The 24812-nt window shown below is 38.2% G+C and overlaps 1 protein-coding gene across 3 annotated transcripts in view; it reads right to left on the reverse strand.

The window, feature by feature from the left end:
* CR2 (complement C3d receptor 2) overlaps nt 1-15827 on the reverse strand; it is a 38798-nt gene extending 22971 nt beyond the window's left edge. For 2 of the 3 annotated variants that reach the window (XM_025396289.1, XM_025396274.1), the window contains exons 1-2: nt 15591-15827; nt 680-1069 (exon numbers count right to left, since the gene is read on the reverse strand). In XM_025396289.1, coding sequence (XP_025252074.1) covers nt 680-1069; nt 15591-15648 — 448 coding nt within the window. In that variant the 5' untranslated portion in view covers nt 15649-15827. The remainder of the gene's footprint in view (nt 1-679; nt 1070-15590) is intronic. The other variant, XM_025396279.1, reaches the window with a different exon arrangement.
* Nucleotides 15828-24812: the final 8985 nt, after the last annotated feature.

Raw genomic sequence — 24812 nt, forward strand, 5'->3', positions numbered from 1 at the left:
TACCTAATTTAATAGTATAATTTTTGTTAAATATTGCCAATTCTTGTAATTGTGAAATTCAAATTCAGATTTATATTTCAGCAGCAACATAAACCAAACCAAAGGAAAATGAATGAAGAATTTACATAGGTCCCTATTTTCAAAGGCATTTATTTGAAATGTGATGGCTCAGAAGATGACTTGGGGAAATAGTGGATAACTTCAAAACATGTTTACAGAGACTATAGAGAGAAGGATATCACCTGTGCCAGACTGTATTAGCAGATACTTATACATTAATTTCAAATCCATTGGGTATATTTTTGCTATAAGATCCCATCTTTCTTCTCATTTTAATAGTAACACAGATATACAGTTGAAAATCACCCTATTCCTACAACCCCAACAAACTCTGGCTCCATCCTTGCAAAACTTACCCTACTCAATTATTAGGTATGTTTAATTACATTTTTCCATTGTACTTTAAATTCCTTTGCTCAACTGATGTTTTTTGAATGAGCAGTTATATTCCTCCATGAAGAAAAATGAAGAAGCCATAACTTGCACCTTTTCCCTTGTTTCCTTCTTCCACCCCCATCATTACATGTTCACACTGTTTGTCCTTCAGGAGGGTACAAAGCGTGGTCTGCATAGAAAAGCAAGACCCCACCTCCCAACTCAGCTTTCTTTTCATACTCACCACTTTCACAGGTTGGTAGTCGTGTCGGTCCCCACCTATTATTTGCTTGACACCAAACAGACTTGTTTCCGTTCATGGAGAAGTTGGTTTTACAGGCAAATGTCACAAAATCACCATGTCTGTAGGGTGGTACAGAGCCTCTAGTTTTGTATCCTCCTGGTACTATGGGCTCAGGGCAAGTAGAATATTTATTGAAATATTCACATTTAGGAGCAGGTTTATCCCAGATTCCAACCACTTTGTCTTTAGTTATGCAAATTATATTTTTTTCTCCAATGAGGCGGAAGCCATTTGAACATATGTACCTTATCACAGTACCAAGAGTGATGGGGGTAGAATAATCACTAATCCGGCCATTTAGGATAGGAGGAGGAGAGCCACAAGAAATTCCTGAAAAGTAGAAAAGGAATTTGGTAAGCATACTGATCATGGTGATAAAATATTCAAATATAGGTAAAATATCCAAATATATATCACACAACTTTTTCAGAAACAGACTTAGAAATACGTATAGCTTATTTCTTCCCTGCTTACTCCCAAGCTCCTAAATTCTTATCTTTTTCTTCATCCTCAGCAAACAGATCAACATGAATCATCTTGATCAAACAATAATAATGAAAAGAATGTATCCAAAAGTTCTGAATCTAATCAATTTTAATAATGAAATAAAAGGCAAATTTACCACATGAAAATAACATATTACTGGCACATTAGTTACATGTGGGAAGGTACCATGTATTAAGGAAATTTGAGCTCAGCAGACCTAGTTTCAAATCCCCACAGTCATTCAATAGCTGTGTGACTTCAAGCAAGTCTTACCCTCTTTAAGCTTCAGTTTCTTAGTCTACAGTATAATGCAAACTACTTCATAAGGTGCAGTGAGAATCCAGTGCTAAAAGTACATGAACAGAGAAAGTACAATACCTGGAACATACTAATTATTCAATGGCTATTTCAAACACACAACTGGGGGTACAGGCTGTGATTACCACATTTGGTCCTGCTGCTGAAGATACTAGAGCCTCACTACAGGTGATTTGTCATGACTTGATGCTGGAACACTTTGAAAAAGCCACAGGAAGTGAACAGAGGTTTTGAATAATGGCCTCATATTCTTCATTTACTTGTCCTAATAACCATGAAGGATATTGTTTACAGTTACTTTGTTACGCACACCTTTTCTGAGGCAGTCTCAGAATTAAGGGAAAATTGCCAACCTCTAGAACTTTCAGTTAACTTTCTTTTGGCTCCAAGAGGAGGTCTTGAGTGAGAACTGGCATAAGAAGATATAGCCAAACTGTTTCATCACATCAGTGCTATACTTGGTTTCAGTAAGGGTAACTTTCGAGAACTGTTATCTTTATATATATAGAATCTGCAATATAATATTGGTCTGCATTCCAGAAGACAGAGAAGAGTGGCATATATATATTCAAAGCACACATATGGATAAGATGTGATAATTGATATATGGGTGGGAATACACCAAACATCAAAAGGCAAGATCCATACTTGGTTGTTTTGTTTTCCACTCCCTAGACAGAAATTTATTATTCCAGGGTGTTGTCATTCCTTCTGGGACATACTGACTAGAAGATTTGCCATTTAACTGGAACATTAAACAATAAAGGGTAACAAGTCATCACCAGAACAAACCAATTCTCAGTCAAATTAGTCACTTCTCTCAAGTTGATGGTATTAATGGGATCTATATTTTTAAGATTTTTGACTTCAGGGAAAAAGTCCAAGGTTATTTGTGATCGACCCAACTACATGATAACTTCAGACTAGGAAAAAACATATAGAAAAATAAAATCTTAAAAATCATATTCCTTTTAACATTCTTCCTCCCCTCTTTTGCATCCAAATATCAAGATTCTTGTGACCATCTAGAAAAAAATAGTCTCCTTTTCTAGTGAAGAAAACATCAAACATCTTGATCCTCAAGTTTACTCCAGAGAGTCCCTCTTATTGAACCCAGGATCATCTATTCATTCTCCATATTTGGAGCCTTCACTTCTAATCTAAAGCTTTGCTCTTTCAACTGCTGAAAGGACAATTCCCAGCTTTGGCTGGCCATGCGTAATACATACATTTGGAGAAACTAAAGAGGGCTTGGTTAATGACAGAGCTTTAAGTCATAAAGGACAAAGAAAAAGAGAGAAAAAGTCAGAAAATAAATAACTGTCTTTAGAGATCACACTTCACAATGTTTAACTATGGGTTCTAGGTCTCAGTTCAGGCCCCATCACCTCACACTCACCTCTCATCACAAAGGAAACCTCTGTCCCAGGTTAAAGATTAGGAGTAGGAGCTACATAACCATTGAGAAGTTGGTTTGGAGTGGCATCCCATGATTTCACTTGAAAAAAAGAGACAAGGTTGATACGTAAGCAGGGAACTGTTGAGTTTTCTTTAGATGGAGTAGAACTTTGGGCACCTGCACATTTTAGTGCTACATGGTTCCAGGTTTCCAAGGACATACGCTGCACAGAGTTAGTTCCAATGAGAGTGTAGCCAGGCTTATATCTGTAGGACACTTCCTTATCTCTTTTGTTATAATTATCATGGTAGATAAGTGGAGGTGGCAGATTCCCTGAGAAAAGAGTAAGACATTCTTCTCTGCAGCATAGAGAAGCTCTTTCTAAAATAAGAGCAATCTTCTCTACCACCAGCTTGGGGTTAGTAGGCATGGGATGAAGGTGTTCCCATAAGCTGTCCTAAAGGTAAGGCAGAGAGTCCTTTGGGTGACATAGAACAGAGCTGGCATGCATTATTTTTTTCAGAAATGATGAACTTTATAACTATCTGTTTTCTTTATCTTGATTTATGACAGGAAACATTACCTTACTCATCATTTTCCATTTCATTCAGTTCAAAGGGTCTGAGCCATTCTCTCATCAATATCGTAGCCAGTGAAACTAAACTTTTGCAACACATTTTCACCACCAAAATCTACCTCTTCCTTCCTGCTCCAAAAACAAGGCTAACGAGGTTTCTGAGCTTTGTGGACAAAGCTTTCAATGTTGCCAGGTTGTTAGAGAGTCAGACACTTCCCAGTAAAAGAAGAGGAGAAGGGGAGAATGGAGGGTGCAGACTCAACCTGACGACTAGCCTTCTTTCATAAAGGCTTCATTTTTCAGTATGAAAATGTATAATGTCCACAGTATTTTTTTATTTTTAATTTTGTGCCTGTGACACAGCCTCAGGATGTCCTGAGCCATGTGCCCATCTGCAGTATTTTGAGTCAAATTCTGATCTCAGCCAATTTCCCCCATTGGTGTGGCCAATGGGATTGAGAGTTCAGCCAATGGAATTGAGAGTTCATCTTATCTTCCTTTGAATAAAATCTAGTCATATATATATATGTGTGTGTGTGTGTGTGTGTGTGTGTGTATACAAAAATCTCTAATCATTGACTTTGGTGCTATCTGCTTTTTAAAAAAGCATCTTTTAATTTCCCCTACAATAACACAGATCTAGTACTGCCCCAAAATACAAAAGAGAAAGTAAGTCCTACATCTGCAACATTTAGATATTACTTTCAAAGTTTACTTTTAAACTCTTTAACTAGGCCAGGTGTGGTGGTTCACGTCTGTAATTCCAGCACTTTGGGAGGCTGAGGCAGGCAGATCACCTGAGGTCAGGAGTTCAAGACCAGTCTGGCCAACATAGTGAAACCCCATCTCTACAAAAATACAAAATTTAGCCAGGCATGATAGCGGGTGCCTGTAATCCCAGCTACTCGGGAGGCTGAGACAGGAGAATCACTTGAACCCGGGAGGTGGAGTTTGCAGTGAGCCAAGATCATGCCATTGTACTCTAGCCTGGGCAACTGAACGAGACTCCATCTCAAAAAAACAAAAACAGAAACAAAAAACAAACAACAACAATAAAAACCTCTTTAACTAGAAAACGCAACCACATATACTATCTTCCTTCTGATCTTTCCATAGGTACCATATACCTGTTTCCCAAAAAAAACCTTGTTTTATTTCTAGATCCTGAAGTTTCAGCCCAACTCATCCCTGAGGCACGTTGGCAGTAGAGGATTCTGTTTGCTGTTTAGTTGACATCATATTACATTGCTGCCTTTCATGGTAAAACCAAGCTTACACTTAAGTATCACTGTATCATTTTTAAAAAATGAACATAATCCAGATTCCACAACTCCATTTTCAACTTCTATAATTGAGCATTCAGGTAAGAGTAATACACTGAAGAGGAGGGTTGCTGCAGAGCTCCAGATATCAACTTGATTACCTTTGCTGGTGCAATGCATTGACTCTCAACCAAGGGGTCAAACAGCTTTTCCCTATTATATCCAATATGGCACTGATGATTTCATAGTAAACCTCTCTCCCTGTTGCTGCTGTCATTGGGGATGGCTGGGAGTGACTTACAAGGAATACCTTTTTAAGGAGTAGGTGGAGAAAGAGAGAATATTATACTTTCTGAGAATTTTCTCTTCATTCTTGCAATCCAAACTGCAACTCAGCCTGCAATTTACCCATTTTGTTGAAATTCTGTATCCTGATCTCAAAGATGATTCTAAATAGGAAGTAGCAAGGTCGAAAGATATATGGAACTGGCTGGTAAAAACCAAAAAGCTATGAGCTGGTCACCAGTCCCCACCCCAGACCACAGACAAATTGTTATAGAAGGGACCTGGGGTAGCTTACTTTTTGCATGGAATAAAGTTGGCAGTGTGTAATCTCCTGGAATGTTTTAGATGTAAGCATTTATTCACTATGAAATAACTTATAATCAAAGGACAGTAAACAAAGGAAAGTGTGGTAGGATTGGGGGCCATGAGGAAGATGGGTAAGTCATAGCTGTGTGCTTAGAGCTACTCAAACCAAGTGTAACCCTCCTGGCTACTCACTTTGGTGTGCAGATGCCCAATTTCCCTCTGGAAGGGGCAAGAGGAATTAAATAGGGTGCAATAAAGAGATTGTTTTACTTACATTCCTAAAAATGTATGTCATTATCCCAGGTTACAATATTGTCTGAGATAATACATATAGCAGATGAGTCACTAAACACAAAGAGATGAGAAATCTCACAACACACATTTACCTATGTAACAAAACTGCACATCCTATACATGTACCCCAGAACTTAAAATAAAAATAAAAAAGAGATGAGTGATCATCTCCCAGCTAGACTTACATTTTAGAAAAGCTTAGTTCTTTCTCTACTGAAAGAATAGCAAAGAATAGAATATCATTTATGACAAGTAGGGGTGATAGATTAAGGACTCATACAATTTAAAGCCAAATGAAATTCAAGCTCCTGGGCAGTAGCACTGGAGATTTAAAATTGGAAGAGAGTAGCCAAAACTTTCTTGTCTCCTAAGAATCCTCTCTAGCTGGTAATCTTGAAGCAGTGTCTCTAGAATAGATCAGGGAGGTGATTCCTTTTTCCTTATTTATTTTAAAAAGTATGTGGCAATTACTCAGATCTCTTTTGGAAGAGTGACGGTTTCTGGTTGGAACTGCTGTTCTGGTATCCATGTACCCTGGAAATGTCTCCTGCCAACCCACCCTTTATTACAAAATTATGTCACTGTCGACCCAAATGCAATACCCATGTGTGTAATCACAGAGTCCTAAAGGAGTTCTCTATGAATCATACATGATTTACCTACAAAGGAAAACCAAACCAACCCAAACAGAATTCCAGACTGGGATTTAGGAGACTTTTTGGAGATTTTTTGTGTTTTATATTAGATCTCAACCTGACTGGACTTGCTGACAGGCCTGCTTATGTTTACTCACAGAAATTCTTACATTTACAAAACTTTCCAAAGGATCAGTCAACTCTAGAACACTACTTATTTAATGCACACAGTCTGTATTTCTGTGCATGGACGCCAACTTTATTTGTGGTCAATTATAACTTAGAGTCTTCATTTTCCATTTTTATATATATTCTGTTAATCTATGGTATCATCTACCAAATCTTCTGCCTTAAAAAAACTCACATTAACCATTTCCTTTTTGTAACTCATCCTCTACTCTCTGCTCTTCATTCAATTAGTTACCAAAGTTTAGTGACTGGATTCCAGAAATCTCGCCCCAAACGAACTATTTTGTCATTGCAGCAGTCTCTCATTGGATCATTGAATGACATAATTTACTTTTCTAATTGTTCTCCCTTGGGCTGGTACATCTTCTATACCACTGCACATATTATCTTTCTAATACACAAATGTGGTCATGCCACTCTGCACATTTAAAAATTTACTATGACTTACCATTGTTTATAGGGAAAAAATGCATAGAGTTTTTACAAGTAAGCTCCAATCCATTTAGTCAATTACCATTCATCACTATGTAGCCTATACTGCAATGACACTGATTTTTTTCCAAAGACATTATGTTCTCGCACACTTATGCTTTTGCAAATGCTGTTTCCTCTGCCTGGAAGGCCTATATTTCTCTAATTCTTCTAGGTAGCATTTATGATTTATTTCTCTATGACCTCATAACACTTCATAAATAAGAGAACTACATCATAGTACAACGTATATTTAAGAGTCAGTCTTTACAACTACTGTAGGAGTTTCTCAAAGGCAAAGACTATCAGATTAGCTTTTATGTAATTCCCAGGTCCCACTGTCCGGTCTAGAGCTTCGTATCTAGTAGTTACTTAAAAGCATTTTTTGAATTGAATGGGATGAGAATGAGGTAATATTAACATTCTTTGTACTCTAACTTCTAACCTCACCCTAACACAGTATGGAGACCATAGATCAAAGTCATAAAGATCACAGGATGAATAGGTTTGGCCAGCTATCATGACTTAACCCTCACACCCAGTGCCCCTAGGAGTAAAAGGAAGAATGTAGCACCTAGGAGCCCTCTTCACTTGAGATGACACGTGAATTTACTGGTCTTTTATCTTAAACATAACACATTATCTCATCCAGATACAGTGACAGACCCAAAGATGCCTCTATTACAGGATTACTCATGGTTATAGAACTGTTGAGCATCTGACCACTTGAAGATCTCTAGGGAGGTGATAAAGAATGCCTCTTGAGGCCGGGCGCGGTGGCTCACGCCTGTAATCCCAGCACTTTGGGAGGCCGAGGCGGGCAGATCACGAGGTCAGGAGATCAAGACCATCCTGGCTAACATGGTGAAACCCCGTCTCTACTAAAAATACAAAAATTAGCGGGGTGTGGTGGTGGGCGCTTGTAGTCCCAGCTACATGGGAGGCTGAGGCAGGAGAATGGCATGAACCCGGGAGGCAGAGCTTGCAGTGAGTGGAGATTGCGCCACTGCACTCCAGCCTGGGCAACAAAGCGAGACTCCGTCTCAAAAAAAAAGAATGCCTCTTGATATACCCAAGAAAGCATTTGTATTTGCAAGACATCCCAACAGCAAACTTAAGACTGGTTACTCTGAATTTTAGGCTTAGCAAAAGGAAACCTTGCAGAAACTTACCCTGACCTAGAGACAAAGGCCACAGAAACATAAAAACCAAGAGAGGCTAAAACCTCTTCTCTGTTTCTGCCTTGTTACCAATTATCCTGAAAACTTTGATCTTTAGAATGTAAGTCTAAAATAGGGCAATATTTTGTGGAATGAAGAACGCATGTCATTGCAGCATGGGTGAATATACATAGAAATAAGCTCAGAGGTTCAGAGAATTTTTAGGGTAGACTTCAGAGATGGAGAAAGTAATTTTTCATAAAATTTCAGAAAATCCTCAGAATTGTGCTATCTCCTTCACCCTTACAAGTAAAAGTTAGTGGTTTTAGTTTGTTTGCTTGTTTTTTCACAGTGAGGTCAGAGACTGGGGAAAACAGGAAAGGCATGTGGCAAGGGCCTTGAAGGATGAGTACATATGTTTTGATTTTTTTATAAGGGTGGTAGGGGGAGTGGATATTAATGTTTTCCCAGTTTCACTGAGGTATTATTTGTATGCAAAAAAACTTCACTTAACTAATGTATGCTATTTGGTGAGTTTGTGGGACAAAAAAGTAAAAATTTTAAACACAAACTTTCCCAGGATAGCATAAGAAACTAAAGTATATAAGAGATCTTGTAAAAGCTCAGTACACATATGATCCTGTAAAATTACTTTAATGAATTTACATAACTATCTTAGCTATTAAACCTTTAATGCCTAGAGAGGAGAAAACATGTTTATTATTCTTTATTATTTTATTCTGTTAATCTAGTAGAGTAACATGCCCCCAAAGAGAACTCAGTAAATACTTTCTGATGGGAACTAGATAAAGGGATAGTCATTTCAAGACAGTTTCCTGTAACTTAAAATAACAATATTATTATTAATAATGGAATAGAAGTTATTTTAGGCGCTAGGTAAGAAACTATAGCAATGATATACTTAGGGATATAGCTGGAAAAGTCATTTTTCTATGTATGAGAACAAGCTCAAGTTTCAATGCCCTAAACTGACAAGCAGAAAACAAGAAGTTAACTCTTCTTCCAGATCAGATGGTAGTCTAGGCAAAAAAAGGACACAGTTGTAAGGCCCTCCTAGAATAGCAGTGTATTTAAATATCAAATTTATAATCTCCTTCTTTTTCAAACAGGTCTGAGACAGGTACAGGTGAAAGTCAAAGCATAAACATGAACCAGTTGACACAAGGTCACACACAAAGCTCCCAAAACACAGCCAGACCTTAGCTGTGACCCTACATTGCTACTGGAGAAGTCACAAAGACTGGTTCTAAGAATAGGCATCATTATTGGGAGCCAGATATCACTATAGGTCCCCTTCAATTTATTTCCTCAGTTACTTAGTTTTCTCCATTAACAACTACAAAAGTCTCCAAGTGCTTACTCTGTGCAAAATAACAAAATTCTATAAGGAATATCAGGGTTTGACCTCAATGGAGACAAACTTCATGATCCTGATACTACTTGTACTAGTGTCTCTAGTCAAGTGACTTAATCTGTAATTATCAAATGTAAATAAGGCCAATATCAAATTATCCTCCACAAACTGGAAAACCAATTTAAATTTACAAGATTTAATCAGTGGCAATGACCTGGATGAAGATGGAATGAAGATCTGGAAACAGCAAAAGCAGAAGGGTGCTTCATAGCATAACTTCCCATGATGAAAGGAGATACAGATCACACTTTCTGGATGGGAAAAAATGGGAAGGTCTCATTTCCAATAAGGAGACTTAAGGGCTATCTTCCTTTGGGAACATCAATCCTCATTAGTAATGAAAGCCAAAATCCCAGGTCACAAGGCAGATCATATCAGAAAAGGGAAGATTAATCCATGAGCCATAAAATAATACAAATTTTCTTGAAGGTCACTGAACCCTCTTCACATCTTTCTGTAGCCAGGAGTAAAACTCAGAGGAGACCATGACTGGATCAAAGATCAAAGATGGTGACTTGACATTCAGACACACATCCTTCCAACCATGTACCATGTTAAAAACAACCAGGCGAAGCAGTTTCTGAGTTAAATCAACAGGGATATATTTAATTACTTGGGCCCAGGGACTTTACCAGGAATGGCTTGGAAATCCATTTGAAATGGATGAAAAACAAACATATAGGACAATAAAAATAAAACCAAACTTTTAGAAAGCAGGTAGGAGGGAAAAATCATTATTGAGAATGATAATTCATATAATCAAATACCTTAATATTGGGTTTCCTGGCTATTTGATAAGCAAGTTTTGAATGATGATGTCAAAGTTGTCAGGATCAAAACAGAGTCACTAATGTAAAAACAAAACAAAACAAAAAAACACCTTGACAAAGCCAGGGAAGGCCATGAAAACCTTCTCATGCTTGTATGCCTGTTAACCCAAACTATCATAAAAGACTGAAAAACCACAACCGTGCACAAAGGCCACTGCAACTCTATGAGAACATCCTTCCAGCATCTGCCTGTATAACCTCAAACTGGCATCACCCTTGTTATTGGCCTTTGTAGCCAAGGATAATTATTCTAAAACAATTATTTTTCCTTTAAAAACCTTTGTCTTCCTTTCCTTCCTTGAATATACACACAGTTCATGATCACACACATATTCCCATTGCAATGTTCTATTCCCAAACAAATATCTTTTTCTTTTAGAGAGTCTTTCTCTGTTTGTTATTTAGTTTAACAACAGTTATGCATATTAACCAAAGTTCAGTCCTAAGCACAGGAGATGTATCTGTGAACATTAGAGACAAGGTTCCCACCCTCATAGAATATATAATCCAACAGAAAGAGATAGACTGTAGATACCAGGAAATAAATAAGAAGGTGCTGAACATGAAATATGAAATAGAGTGATATGTCACAACGTAATGCACTGGAAGGAGAAGGGACAGGGTGGCATGCAACTTCAGTTATGGATGGTTAAGGAAGGCCTGTGAAAAAGCAACATTTAAGTTGTGACTGAAGGACAAGCAGGAAGAAGGAAGCAGCCAGGCAAATTGCTGAGTACAAGTATTTTAGGCAGAGGCCTAACAGGAGGAATGAATTTGGTATGCTCCAGGGACAGACAGAAGGCAAGTGTAGCTGGGATGCAATGAGCTAAGCAGAATGGTACACGATCAAGACAGAAAACTCAGCAGAAGGGAACATGCAGGGCTTCTTAGGCCACAGATATGTGAATGTTATCCTGAGTAGAAGTCATTGGCGAGTTCAAGTAGGAGAATCACATGGCCTGATTTACTTTTTTAAAGGAATATTCTGACATTTGGGTAGAGAGTGGATCGAACTGCTACTTTTAGAAGCAAAGAGTACAGTTTAGGGCCAAAAAAAAAAAAAAAAAAAAAAAAAAAAGAGGCTTGGACCAAAGTAGTGAGCAGTGGATATATTTTAGAAATAGAATTGGCAAGAGTTTTTGTTGTTTTACATGTGGGGCTGAGGAAACGGGAGGATTCCTGACTTCTAGACTTCTGACTTGGGCTACACAATTGATGGAATTACCCTGTTCTGAGGATGGAAAGCCTGAAAAAGGACTGTGTGTGTGTGTGTGGTGTGTATTGTGGCCTTCAGGTAGGGAATTGTGTTCAGAATAATTTCCATTCAGACTTGGTATATCTAACATACTAGGCATCCACATCAAGATGCCAAGTAGGCAGATGGATGTACAAGTTTGCAGCTCAGGAGACAGGACAGAACTATAGATAATAAATATGAGTCGTTAACATATAAATAGTATTCAAAGCCATGAGACAAGATGAGATGAGGTCTTTTAGGAAGAAGAAATGAAGAAAGACAGAAGAGGCTCAGGGCTGAGCCCCAAGACCCTCTAATATTTAGAGATAGAACATAAAAGACTAAGAGTCACCAGAGAAGTATGGAAAAACAGGTAAGAGTATCTTGATTTGGAAGATGAGAATAACAGTTTCAAGAGAAAGGAAATCATCAGCTTTTGCTGAAAGACTGAGAAAGATTAAGATAGAAAAATGACCATTAGATTTATCAGCACAAGGGTCAATAGTGACGTTGCAAGAAATAGCTCCAGGAGACAGGTGGGGAAGAAGCCTGTCTGAAGTGGAGAAGGAGATAAAGAAATTTGAGTAAGTAGTCAATGAGAAGTTTTGCTGAGAAGGACAAGAAGAGGGACAGGAAAATGGAGTTCCAGTGGGTCATGAGAAAGTCCACAAAGGATTTCCTGGGTATACTTAAATGCTGGTGGGGATGATCATGCAGAAAAAAGCACACAGATGATGCAAGGCAGGAGATATCTGCAGAAGTAAAGTCCTTGCAAAGGCAAAAGGGTATGGAACATGATAATGAATACAGGAAGAAGAGCTGAAATTGTCAGCAGAAAGGATACTTCTTTCATTGTTATAGGAGGAAACATACCAAGATTTCAATTCATATTTATTAATTTCCAAGTTACAGGCGATTGATAGGAACTCAAATCAGGAAATAAAGCAGATTAAGGTCTTGCACTCATGGAACTTGTATTCCAGTGAGGGAACAAACAATAAACAGGTAAATAAATAAGCAAGAAGGTTTTAGATGGTGATAGGTGGTCTGTAGAAAATAGAACACAGTTTTGTATCGGAGAGTGCCCTGAAATATGGATACTTCAGACAAGAGTCAGAGAAGCACAACAGGGGGCTGAGCCTTGAATGTCAAGGAGGAGCCAGGCAAGGAATAATTGGTAGGAAGAGCATTTCAAAAGACAGAATACCTAGTGCAACTGTGCTCAAAGAATAAAGAGAAGGCCAGTATGGCTGGGGCAGAGAGAGTAAGCGGGGCATAGAGAATTTCAGGGAGAGGCAGAAGGCGTCAGATTGGAGAATAAGGGGCGTGGGTTTTATTCTAATGTGACGGGAAGGCCTCAGCAGGTTTTCTGCAGTGGAGAACAAAATCTAATCCCAGATGGAGGTAAGTTTGTAAGTTAGTAGGTTTGTAGCTGATTAGAAAATGGGAGCATTCTTGTTTCATGGTTTTGTTTTCTCAGCATAGGACAAATTTAGATGACCAGTGAAAGCTTAAGTAAAATTTAGAAGTGTGGGAAGTTTGAATCTGTTTATGCAAATAGACAAACGGAAAAATGGGAAAACACTAAAAAGGAAATTTGCTTCCCATTGACTTTGCTTACAGCAGTGTGCCCTATAGATACTTGCGGCAGAATCTTCTAGAGTGATTGTTAAACCTCAGCTTTCCTGTGCTAACTCCAAACCTATGAACCTCTGGAGGGGGAGGTGGAACCAGAAACCTACATTTTATAAAGGTACTTTAGTAGTTTCTTAAGCACACTCAAGTGCAGGAACTGGCCAAGAGCCAAGAGATGATCCGTGGAGAGCACACAGTAGCAGTAAAAGTCAGCAGTGGAGACTGGGTAAGGTGTGAGCCACAGGAGACAGGTGGGGAAGACCATGAGCAGCACATACATGGCAGGGAGCTGGAGAAATCAGGGGGTGTGAGCTTCAGTGAGATCCCATTCCAAAGGGCTAGAAAGGCTGAAGAAACTAGATTTTCTTCCACCGGAGGCCTTTTAGATTTTTGAACAATGGAGTGAAATAATAAAAATATATATATTTCGGCTGGGCGCGGTGGCTCAAGCCTGTAATTCCAGCACTTTGGGAGGCCGAGACGGGTGGATCACGAGGTCAGGAGATCGAGACCATCCTGGCTAACACGGTGAAACCCCGTCTCCACTAAAAAATACAAAAAACTAGCCGGGCGAGGTCGCGGGCGCCTGTAGTCCCAGCTACTCGGGAGGCTGAGGCAGGAGAATGGCGTAAACCCGGGAGGCGGAGCTTGCAGTGAGCTGATATCCGGCCACTGCAGTCCAACCTGGGCGACAGAGCGAGACTCCGTCTCAAATATATATATATATATATTTCTTAATTTGTTGTTTTCATAATTGAAAAGTGACCTATAGGTCACTCTTTAACCTTTCCAATCATGAGAACCAAAATCTCTTAAAAGAGATGAGGTTGTTACACAGGTAATTATAATGCTTAGGAGGGGAATACTGGTACAAAAATGAGAAATGGACAAACAACAGAAGCACAGGAGCTTGAACGGCTGACAGATAGGTAGACCCGGTGTTTCATGGGTCTTCAGTTACGTGACCTACATGATGCTGATGCTGTGGCCCTGAATTGGCAGGACTTGTGAAGAAGTTGATTTTCAGTTGATAATATCCTCTCTGAAATTTAGAAACAGGTGAGAAGTCAGGGACTGTATTCTGCTCTTAGAAAAACTTGTGAATGCGCATTTGTTCAAAGGGATTTAATATGCAGAAAAAGAGAAGAGAGATGAAGATAAGGGTCTGGAGAGAGGTTTAAGGGTCAGGAGACAGTAAAATGTCAGGAAAGCAAACAGTAAGTTGTAATAAACCAATATGTGCAGTATTCCAGACACCTTAACAAGCTGGATGTCCATAAAAACAATTGGATACCCAGCTTGTTAGCTTAAATGCTGGCTCCATATAAACAAGTTTGTACAGGAGGCTTATTACTGACATTTAGTAGTAACAACTAACATCCAACTTTCTTTGCTTAGTTTCATTTGTACTCAGGGCAGCTTAGTGAGGTGGAAGGCCAGGTAATCATTAGTTTCATTTTACAGATGAAGAAACTGAAGATCAGGGAGCTAAATGACTTGCCAAAAGTCACCCAGTTATTGAGGTCTGCATACAGTAAACGTCTTATAAACTAGGAATGCATGGTACCCTGGAGATAATTAGAAACTTAGACCCATCCTGTAGCCAAGAGATGCTAATCTTAATTATAATCTTTCTTTAAAATCAAGCCAATCTGGAGGAAAAAAGATATAATAAACGGTGAATGAGACCTTTGCGGACGTCCACACCATTACAGAAGGTTAATAACAAGAAGAAAACAACAGTTTTAATCCATGTCTCAAAAATAACTACGGATGGTTAATGTTTAGGTTCTCTTTACCAATATCACATCAGAGTTCAGAAAATCTGAGACCCATGCTTGGGAACCAGGTCTTACTCTTATTTAGGGAAGGGAGCCGAGGCTCTGCCGCTTTTGCTGGGCAGGAGCGCAGTTCAGGGTGTACAGAAACAGCCTCACGTGGCTAGTTAGTGCCGCACGCCGTGGATAGATTTCCTGCGGCGAGCGGTAGCCCTGACCGCCGGTCAGAGAGCGATGAGCACCTGCAGAATCTCGGGGGCGGGGAGCCAGGAGACAGCCAGCACCAGCACGCCGCCAGCCACACGGGGCCAACCAGACAGCGCCCCTCTGTGGCGCAGCCTCCAATTCTGGAGGTCCCAGCTCCCGGAGGAGCCAGTGGGGACAATCACGACCAGGCGGTTTATTGCAGGAGTCCCTTAAAGCTAGCGGGAGGAGGACACGCGTGGAGGACTGTACCCACCGTCTCGCTTTTAGCCCCCTGGTTTGCATCGCGGCACAGAAGCCTTCCCTGCCCGGGACGCGTCCCCACCTCCGTGCTCCCCCTCCCAGCTCACCGAGGACCCCTGGTACGATGAGAGCCAAGAAAACCCCGAGCAGGCCCGCGGCGCCCATGCCACGGCCGAAGCCCCCGCGGCGGGATGCGTTCCGAGACCCGCGAGCGTCCGGCAGCTCCGGGAGGGCAGGGCTGGAGCAGCAAGCAGCTGTGAGCCAGGAGAGGCGGGCCCTTAAATATTGTCCGGCACACTTGCTAGTTCTGCGCGCACACCTGTAGGCGGCCTGGGGGCTGACGCGGCGCCGGTGAGGGTGGGAGAGGCGGGAGGGGCCTCCTGGCACGAGGTGGGCGGGGAGCTCTGAGCCACTGTGGCTCAGACTCGCCCCTCGTTGCGGTGGCTTCCCCACTTTTTTGACCACACAACCCACCACACTTGTTTCTCTTTCTAGAACTTAAACAAAACTTTCAGAAATTAGTACTCACCCTTAGTAACTGCAATGTTCGTCTTCTGTGCCATGCTGTGTTATGCTAGACTAGGCTAGGCTATCCTATTCTAATTCTTATTTCTAATAAGAATATATTAGAAATCCACCAAACTCATTTCAAAATCTATTAGTGGATTCATCTCCCAGTTTGAAAAAACAATGTAAGTTGACTTCGGGAATTTAGGAACTGCAGCCACTTCTGCTCTTCTTTTTATTTTGAAGTAATCTCTACAGAAAAGTTTCAAGAGTACTACAGAGAATTCCCATATACTTGTCATCCAGATTCTCTGCATGTTAACATTTTGCTATATTTTCTTTACTATTCTCTATTCTTTCTCTATAGACATATGTGTACATAGATGTGATTATATAATTATAATTATATAATTATTACTTTGGAACCATCTAGCATTTATTCCTACTCTAAATGGTTCACTAAGGAGTTTCTGTTCCATAACTAGAGTGCAACGATCAAAAATAAGAACTTAACATTGACACAAGGCTATTTTATAAGCTACCATCTGTATTTAAATTTTGACAATCATCTCAATAACCTGTGTTATGGTAAAAACAATAACAACAGTAGAAACCAACCTTTGTTTTTCCTGGTCCAGAATCATTTCAGGATCATGTATTGTGTTTGATCATTATGCCATACCCCCACCCCCCCACTTCTTTAATCTGGAAAAATGTCCTCAGCCTTTTTGGTATTGCATGACCTTTACATTTTTGATGAATACACTGCAATTATTTTTGGAGAATGACTTTTAAGTCCGTTATCTATTATAATAACAAAATACCCTGAAGTTAGTGGTGTAAAGCAAGAATAAACATTTATGATCTCACAGTTTCTGTGGGTCGGTCAGGTGGTTCTGGCTTGGGATCTCTCAGGAGATTGTAATTAAGACATCAGCTGGAGGTGCAGTCATCTGAAGGGTTAACTGGGACAGGCGAATCCACATCTAAGATGACTCACTTACCAAACCTTGACTGGAAGCTTCATTCTTCACCAAGTGGATTTTGTCATAGGGCTTGCTGCTTGTATGTTGAGTGTCCTTGTGATATGGCAGCTAGCTTCTCTGAGAACAAGAAAGAAGAAGCCACAATGTCCTTTGTGAGCTGCCCTCAGAAATCACAATATATTATCTCCAGAATATCCTATTGATTATACAGATCTGCCCTTTTCAGTGTAGGAGGGCAGTATCCGTGGATGAGAATGTCAGGAGACAGGATCACACCCCACAATTTGGGTTTGTCTATCATTTCTTCATGATAGATTCAGGTTATTGAATCTAATTATTTGACAGGAATACCAGAAAGGATGTCGTATTCTTATGGGGAGGCATATGTTGTCTATTTGTCCTATTACTGGTGGTGGTAACTTTGATCACTTAGTTAAGATGGTGCCTGCCATATTTCTTAGTGTAGACCCAGTATTTTTCCCTTTGTAATTAATAAGTATTTTATAGGGAGATAGTTTAAAACTATGTAAATTCCTCATTTTTTCATCAAATTTTTACCCACAAATTTTAGTGTCTATTGATGATCCTTTCTTGAATCAATTTTTACTATGATGGTTGTCAAAGGGTGTTTTTTTCTGATTTAATAATTATTTCTATATTCATCTGTTGGCATTTTACTGTAAATAAAAGTTTACCCTTCTCTATTTATTCGTTTATCTATATCAGCATAAACTATATCAATATGAATTTTATTTATTTACTTAATGGGTCATAATTCATGGCTACCATTATTTATTTCGATGCTTAAATTCTCCTTGATTGGGCCAGTGGGAGCCCTCGAAATAGTTCCTGTGTCATTTTGACTTGTTCTTATTGTTCTCTGAGCACTTCCTTACTTTCTGGTACACACACACACACACACACAAAGATGCTCCAGACTCACCTCTAGACCTGACACTGGAATTTGCTGTTTCTCCAAGGAATGCTGGTTCTTTCTGGCAGAGAACGGCATTTAGATGCCAGGATTGGATGCTAAGTGTGTTCGTTTTTATTGGAGTATCATTGCTTCTGCACCCTCTCAGCAGACAGAGCAAGGATATGTATTAAATCTACGTATATCCATTCCCATATCTATATTTATATATGTCATGAATTCATAGCAATTCTTCCAATTTCAGTCTGTTAGCATAGAGTTCATTCTATTCTTCCCTCTTTCCATATGTGTAACTCCCTTCTTCAACAGTGAGACACCTACATCCACAATATATTTACTTATTTGCCTAATCCTAGAATACACAGAAGGAAGTTTAAAATTGCTAACTCCATACCATGATGGAAATCAAATCTACTCGTTTTTAAAGTTTTGTTTTGTTTATAGCCCGAAAAATATAAAACAGCATTGTTTGTTCAGAAGTTACTCAGATTATTCCCCCTCTTCAGTGTGATTGTTATTCATTCAAAATACTGTTAATTTGTTTCTCTTTGTATTCTATTTTAGTTTCCCCTCAATCTTTTTGATTTTTTTTTTTTTGCTTAAATAAAACATTAACGTAGTCCCAAATGTCAGATTGATATAAAAAGACACAATAAAAGGGAAATGTCACTTCCCTCCATCACTTCTATCCTTCCCACCATAGGTACTCAATTTCAGTAGTTTCTGCTTTATCTTTAGTTTTGCTCAAATGAGCTGCTACACATTTGTCTTCTTAGTTCTCCTTTTTTATTACATTTTAAAAGCATGCTATAGATATTCGTTTGCACGTTTCTTTTTTAACTTAATGAATATGCTGGAATCCACTATTTCCTACAAATTCAAATATTCCTCATTCATTTTTACAGTTGCATGCAATACTTCACTGTGTGGATATGCCATAGTTTATTCAGCCATCTCTCTCTGTATGGACAGTTTGGTTGTTTTTAATACTCTAAAGAGTAATTTTGTGAATATTTATTTTTCTGCTGTTAGAAGCATGTCTTCAGTTCAAATTCCTAGAAGTGGGATTGCTGGGTCAAATGGTAAACACATATGTAGGTTTGTTAGATATTGCCAAATTTTCTTAATAAGAGTTGTACCATTTATATTCCTACAAAACTGTGAGAGCACCTCATTAATCTAATGTGCTGTCATCATGGTTTTAAATTTTAGTCAATCTAATAAGTGAGACATTTTATCTCAGTGTAGTTTTAATTTGCATTCCTTATAAGTCTGAACATTCATAAAACATATTTTTATCATGTATATTTGCCTTTTCCTGTCTCAATGTTTGAGACTTATTTATATACATTAAGATTATTATTCTGGATGTATTTTGCAAATATTTCCTCCCAGTTTGTCAGTTGTATTTTGACTTTGTTTCTGGCATCGTTTTGCCTTGTAAGCATTGTCTGTTTTAATGCAGTCAAGTTGATGAATCTTTTCTTTTATCGCATCTGGATTAGGAGCCATGGTTTTAAAAACCATTCTCTGTACCCAAGTTACACAATAATTTATCCATGTTTTCTTCTTGCACTTGTATTGTTTCGTTTATTTTACAGTTAGATTCATGATTTTTTTTGATGCTTATTCTTATCCGCCCTCATAAATTTCCCAAATATATTTTTATGAATAAACACTTCTCACCAACACGAAAACTCAACTCCTCTGTAGATTAGTGTGTTGGTGTCTAGTATCTTGCAGTGATCCTGTTCACATGCTTGTTAGGAAAAAAGAAATCTCTGTTTTCTGCTCCAAACCTTCCGATAATTTCCTATCTCATTCAAAGTAGAAGACAATGTCATAACTATGATCCATTCAGTCCAATGTGATCTGCTTTCCTTTAACTTCTCTGAGTTCATCTTTGAGCCTTTTCTCCTTCTGGCCACAATGGCCTTTGCTGCTCTAGTATTCACCCTTTGTACTCTGACTGGGGTCATTTTCCCTCGGAGGGTCTTGTTTGCTCTTCCCAGATTGTTTTTCTCCTGAATAGCCCAGTGGCCAGCTCCCTCATTTCATTCTAGTCTTTCCTCAAAGATACCTTCTCAGTGAGATCTTTCCTAGATATCCTCTTACACTTTTACCTCCCTTTCCATTCATATCCCCTTCTTTGGTCTGTTTTTCTTCTCTTACTACTTAGCTCCATTGAACACATTATATATTTTACAATGACCTCATTTGTGTTTGTCTCTCTTACAATGTAAGATCCATGAAGGAAAGATTTTGTTTGTTTGTCTGTCTGTTTCTCTATGTTCAAACCTCCTAGTTCCATGAATATTGCCTGATCCATGGTAGACACTCCATAGAATTTTTTTGAATGAATAAATCCACAAATCTCATCAGAAAATGGGGATTCTGCACAGGGTTTTCATCCTGTAATATGCTTAAGACATTAGATATACATTAAAAGGATTTTGTAGTTGTTTATAATAAACAAAATCCAGAGTACATACATGTTAGTGCCAATGGGGACAATTAAAAAAAGGTAAATGGAACTAAAATTGGGGCAGTGATTTGTAGGTGTACACAAAGGAGGTTGTTCTGTGTTAATTTTTACTACAATTGACTAAGCTTTGTATGTAGGGAGTTGCACAAGGTAGGTAATTTGACTTAAGATACTTGAATTAAGCCAAGTGACCCAGAAGGGTACTGTTGTGATCCTCTGGCTTCTGACAGAAGGAAACACATTCTTTCTCAGAGGAAGCAACCTTCAGTTTTTTTGTATTGTTTTGTTAGAGGCAGTATCTTGCTGTGTTGCCCAGGCTGGAGTTGCAGTATCACTATCATAGCTCACTGCAGCCTCGAACTCCTGGGCTCAAGTGACCCTCTTGCCTCACCCTCCCCAGTAGCTGGGACTACAGGCACATGCCACCATGCATGGTTATTTTTAAAGATTTCTGTAGAGACAGGGTTTCACTTGTTGCCCAGGCTAGTCTCAAACTCCTGGCCTCAAGCGATCCTCCTGCCATGACTTCCCAAAGTGCTAGCATTACAAACACAGATTTTCAACAGATTAAAATCTACCACAAACATAAACTCACAAAAGATGTAATAAAATTTAACTGATTTTTAAAAGCCCTTTTAACTAAAGGAAATAGAAAAGAGCTCCCTTAGCCCTATAAAGATATTTACAAAAAATACCTCAGCAAATATCATTCCTTATGGTAAAATACCCGAAGCATCTTTTTAAAATTGAGCTCATTTTAAATCTTAAGAAGATGAGATGCTTACTAAAAGTACGTAATAGGAATAAATCTAACAGAATAGTGGAAGAATATGGAGAAAATTAAAATTTTGTTCAGGTAAAGTGAATATGACCTAAAGAAATGAATAAATAAGTACATTCATGTATAGGACAACTTGATTAAAAAATATATGAGCTCTCTACAAACTGATCAGATGTGTAGTCAATGCAATTTTTGTCAAAATTTAACATTTTTAAAGGAACCTGGCAATGTCATTCTAAAATACATGATAGCAAAGGGACACAAACAGTTAAACTGACACTTGCTGATACTTGTTCTAGTAGGTATCAAGACCTAAATTCTTAATATTTAAGATAGTGTGGTATTGATGAACGAGTAGAAAAATAGATTAATAGGAAAAAAGAAAAAGGCCTCATATATAGAAACTAGCTTCATGGCATGGGTAGTGCTGAAGATTGCTGGTGAAAGATTAGACTATTCAACAGATAATTTGGGGACAGTTCATTACATATAATGGAATAATAAAATCGATCCCAACCCCATACATATTAATTCTATTTCCAGTGGATGATGGCTTAAATGTGAAAGGTAAGACATTAAAAATATGGAAGAACATATACATGACAGTACTTTTATGACCTTGGGGTAAAATATTTCTTATAATAGATGTAAAAATGCAAATGATAAAGGAAAAATTTGATGGATTCAAGTATATTAACACTAAAAACTTCATTTGTTAAAATATATTATTACAAGAGCACAACCACATGACTTACATAAGACATAAGTCATCTGCAACACATATAACTAAAAAGAGACTGTTATGTAGAACATATGAAGAACTGCTGCATATCCATAGAAACGATACACCAATTAAAATGGGTAAAAGAATGGAATTCTGTTTTCAGTAATATTATGTCCTAGGTTAACTGGATGAATTATTCCACTGAAAACAACCCTAAGTGCTGAAATGTGTGTGTGTGTGTGTGTGTGTGTGTGTGTGTGTTTAGATCTATCTATATATCTATTCATCCTATCTATCTATCTATCCATCTATGTTATCTATCTATCCTATCTATCTATCTATCTATCTATCTATCTATCTATCTATCTATCTATCCTGTCTGTCTATCTATCTATCTATCTATCTATCTATCTATCTATCTATCTAGATATCCCCATAAATATATATAATCAGAATGTATAAGTGAAATTATTAGGGCAATATAAAAGAGAAAGTGGAAATCCACTAGGTCGTTTTAGGGGTGTGGGAGAATTTGAGCTTTGATACTTTTAGAATTTTGGACCACTAGAAATAGAAATCAAAGCTCACTAGGATGGCTAAAATTAAACAATCAGATAATAAAAAGTGCTGATAAGGATGTAGTGAAATTGAAACCCTTGTACACTGCTGGTGGGAATGTCAAATGGTGCAGGTACTTTGGAAAGCAATCTGGTAGTTTCTCAAATGATTAAACCCAGCAATTCCTCTCGTAGGTATATATCCAATAGAAATGAAAGCATATGTTCACACAAAAACTTGTACATGAATGTTCATAGCAGCATTATTTGTAACAGCCAAAAGGTAGAGATGACTCAAATGTCGATCAACTGATTGATGGATAAACAAAGTGTGGTACATCCATATAATGGAAACAACTATAGGAAGGAATAATGTACTGATATGTTACAACTTGCATGAAACATGAAAACATTATGCTAAGTGGAGGAAGTCAGTCACAAAAGTCCACACATTATATGATTCCATTCATGTGAAAGTCTACAACAGGAAAACTTATAGACAGGAAATAGATCAGTGATTGCTTAGAGTGGAGGGGAGGATAATGGGAGGATGGATAATAGGGAGTTGATAGAGGGTGACACTAAAGAGTATTCTTCAGGTGATGACAATATTCTAAAATGGACTCTGATAATGACTAAATGTATTTGTAAGTACACTAAAAGCCATTGAATTGCATACTTTAAATGGGTGAATTATATGGTATATGAATTATGGTTTAATAAAACTATTTAAAAAACCCTAAAGATATAGAAAACTTGAAAATCAGTAAGGGAAAAAGATACAGTATATAAACAGTAGTAAAAGATATATGTAATTATATCAATTGTTGACAAAAGAGAATTTAAGAACTCACTCAGATGATATAATTTAAGTTTTTCTGCATATAATAGTGCATCTTCAAAACATTTAAGACAAAGTTCAACAGAATACAAGAAGAAACAGACAAATTTACAATGCAAATTTAAACTCACAGATACATTTTAATTTATCTGTTGATAATTGATAGAAGAAGTCGACAAAATTCCCAAATAAATTGAAAATTTGTACATGATTAACGTGCCAGGCATAGGGAACTTATAGAACACTGCACCTGATAAATGCAGAAGACACCTTTTTTCAGGTACAGAAAGCTAATGTACAAAAATTGATTGCAAGCTAGATCATAGGACAAGTCTCTAAAAACTTCAAAGATCGAAATCAGGCAGAATATGTCCTCTGATCTCAATGCCATTGAGCTAGAAATTAATATCCTATAAATACTTTAAAAAACTGTATGTTTGAAAATTAAGATAGACATGTCTAAATTATACATAGGGCAGAAAAAAATCATAATAGAAATGAACATATATTAGTGTGTCTTTCAAACTGAGCCAAAGGAGAAAATAACATATTAAAATTTATGGGATACTTTCTAATGTTTTAGAAAGAGATATTAGATATGTTGAAAAAAAGAAAATCTGAAAATCACTTGTCTTAAGAGGTCAGAAAAAAAAATCCAAAAAAAATAGAAGAAAGGGGCTGGGCGTGGTGGCTTACGCCTGTAATCCCAGCACTTTGGGAGGCTGAGGTGGGTGGATCACGATGTCAGGAGATGGAGACCATCCTGGCCAAAACGGTGAAACTCCGTCTGTACTAAAAATACAAAAAAATTAGCCGGGCGAGGTGGCGGGCGTCTGTAGTCCCAGCTACTCGGGAGGCTGAGGCTGGAGAATGGTGTGAACTCGGAAGGCGGAGCTTGCAGTGAACCGAGATGGCCCCACTGCACTCCAGCCTAGGCGACAGAGCAAGACTCCATCAAGAAAGAAAGAGAAAGAGAGAGAGAAAGAGAGAGAGAGAGAGAGAGGGAGAGAAACAAAAAATCAGTGAAATCACAAACAAGAGCCAAGTTGGGTTCTTAAAAAATCGAATTAATTTGACAAATGACTAGTAAGAATGATCAAGAATAAAGAGAAGGATAAAAATAAAAGTAATGATGAATATTACAAAGGTATAAGGGATCATTACTGCAGATTGATCAAGAAGACAGGGTATATTTGCCGTCAACAGCAACCAGAATGAACCAACCAGAAGTCCTTAGCAAAATGTTTCTCAATCTGTGATTTATCCAAAGATACTATCTGTTTCTATGATCAGTTTTGGAACTTCCTAGCTTCTGGTGAATTATAGAAGCTAGGAAGAAGTTTGATATCAAGCCATTATAAACCATCTCTTGTCCTCCTGCCTTACAGCAGAATTCTATTGATGCACAAGTTACCCTCAGACCATAGGTTGCGGATAAGATCCTTGCTTCAGCACAAAGCAATTGCCATTGTGTAAATGGGGCTACCACATCTGCAAGTTGTGGTTCTCAGTGT

The sequence above is a fragment of the Theropithecus gelada genome, chromosome 1 (assembly GCF_003255815.1).
Source record: "Theropithecus gelada isolate Dixy chromosome 1, Tgel_1.0, whole genome shotgun sequence".
Lineage (NCBI taxonomy): Eukaryota > Metazoa > Chordata > Mammalia > Primates > Cercopithecidae > Theropithecus > Theropithecus gelada.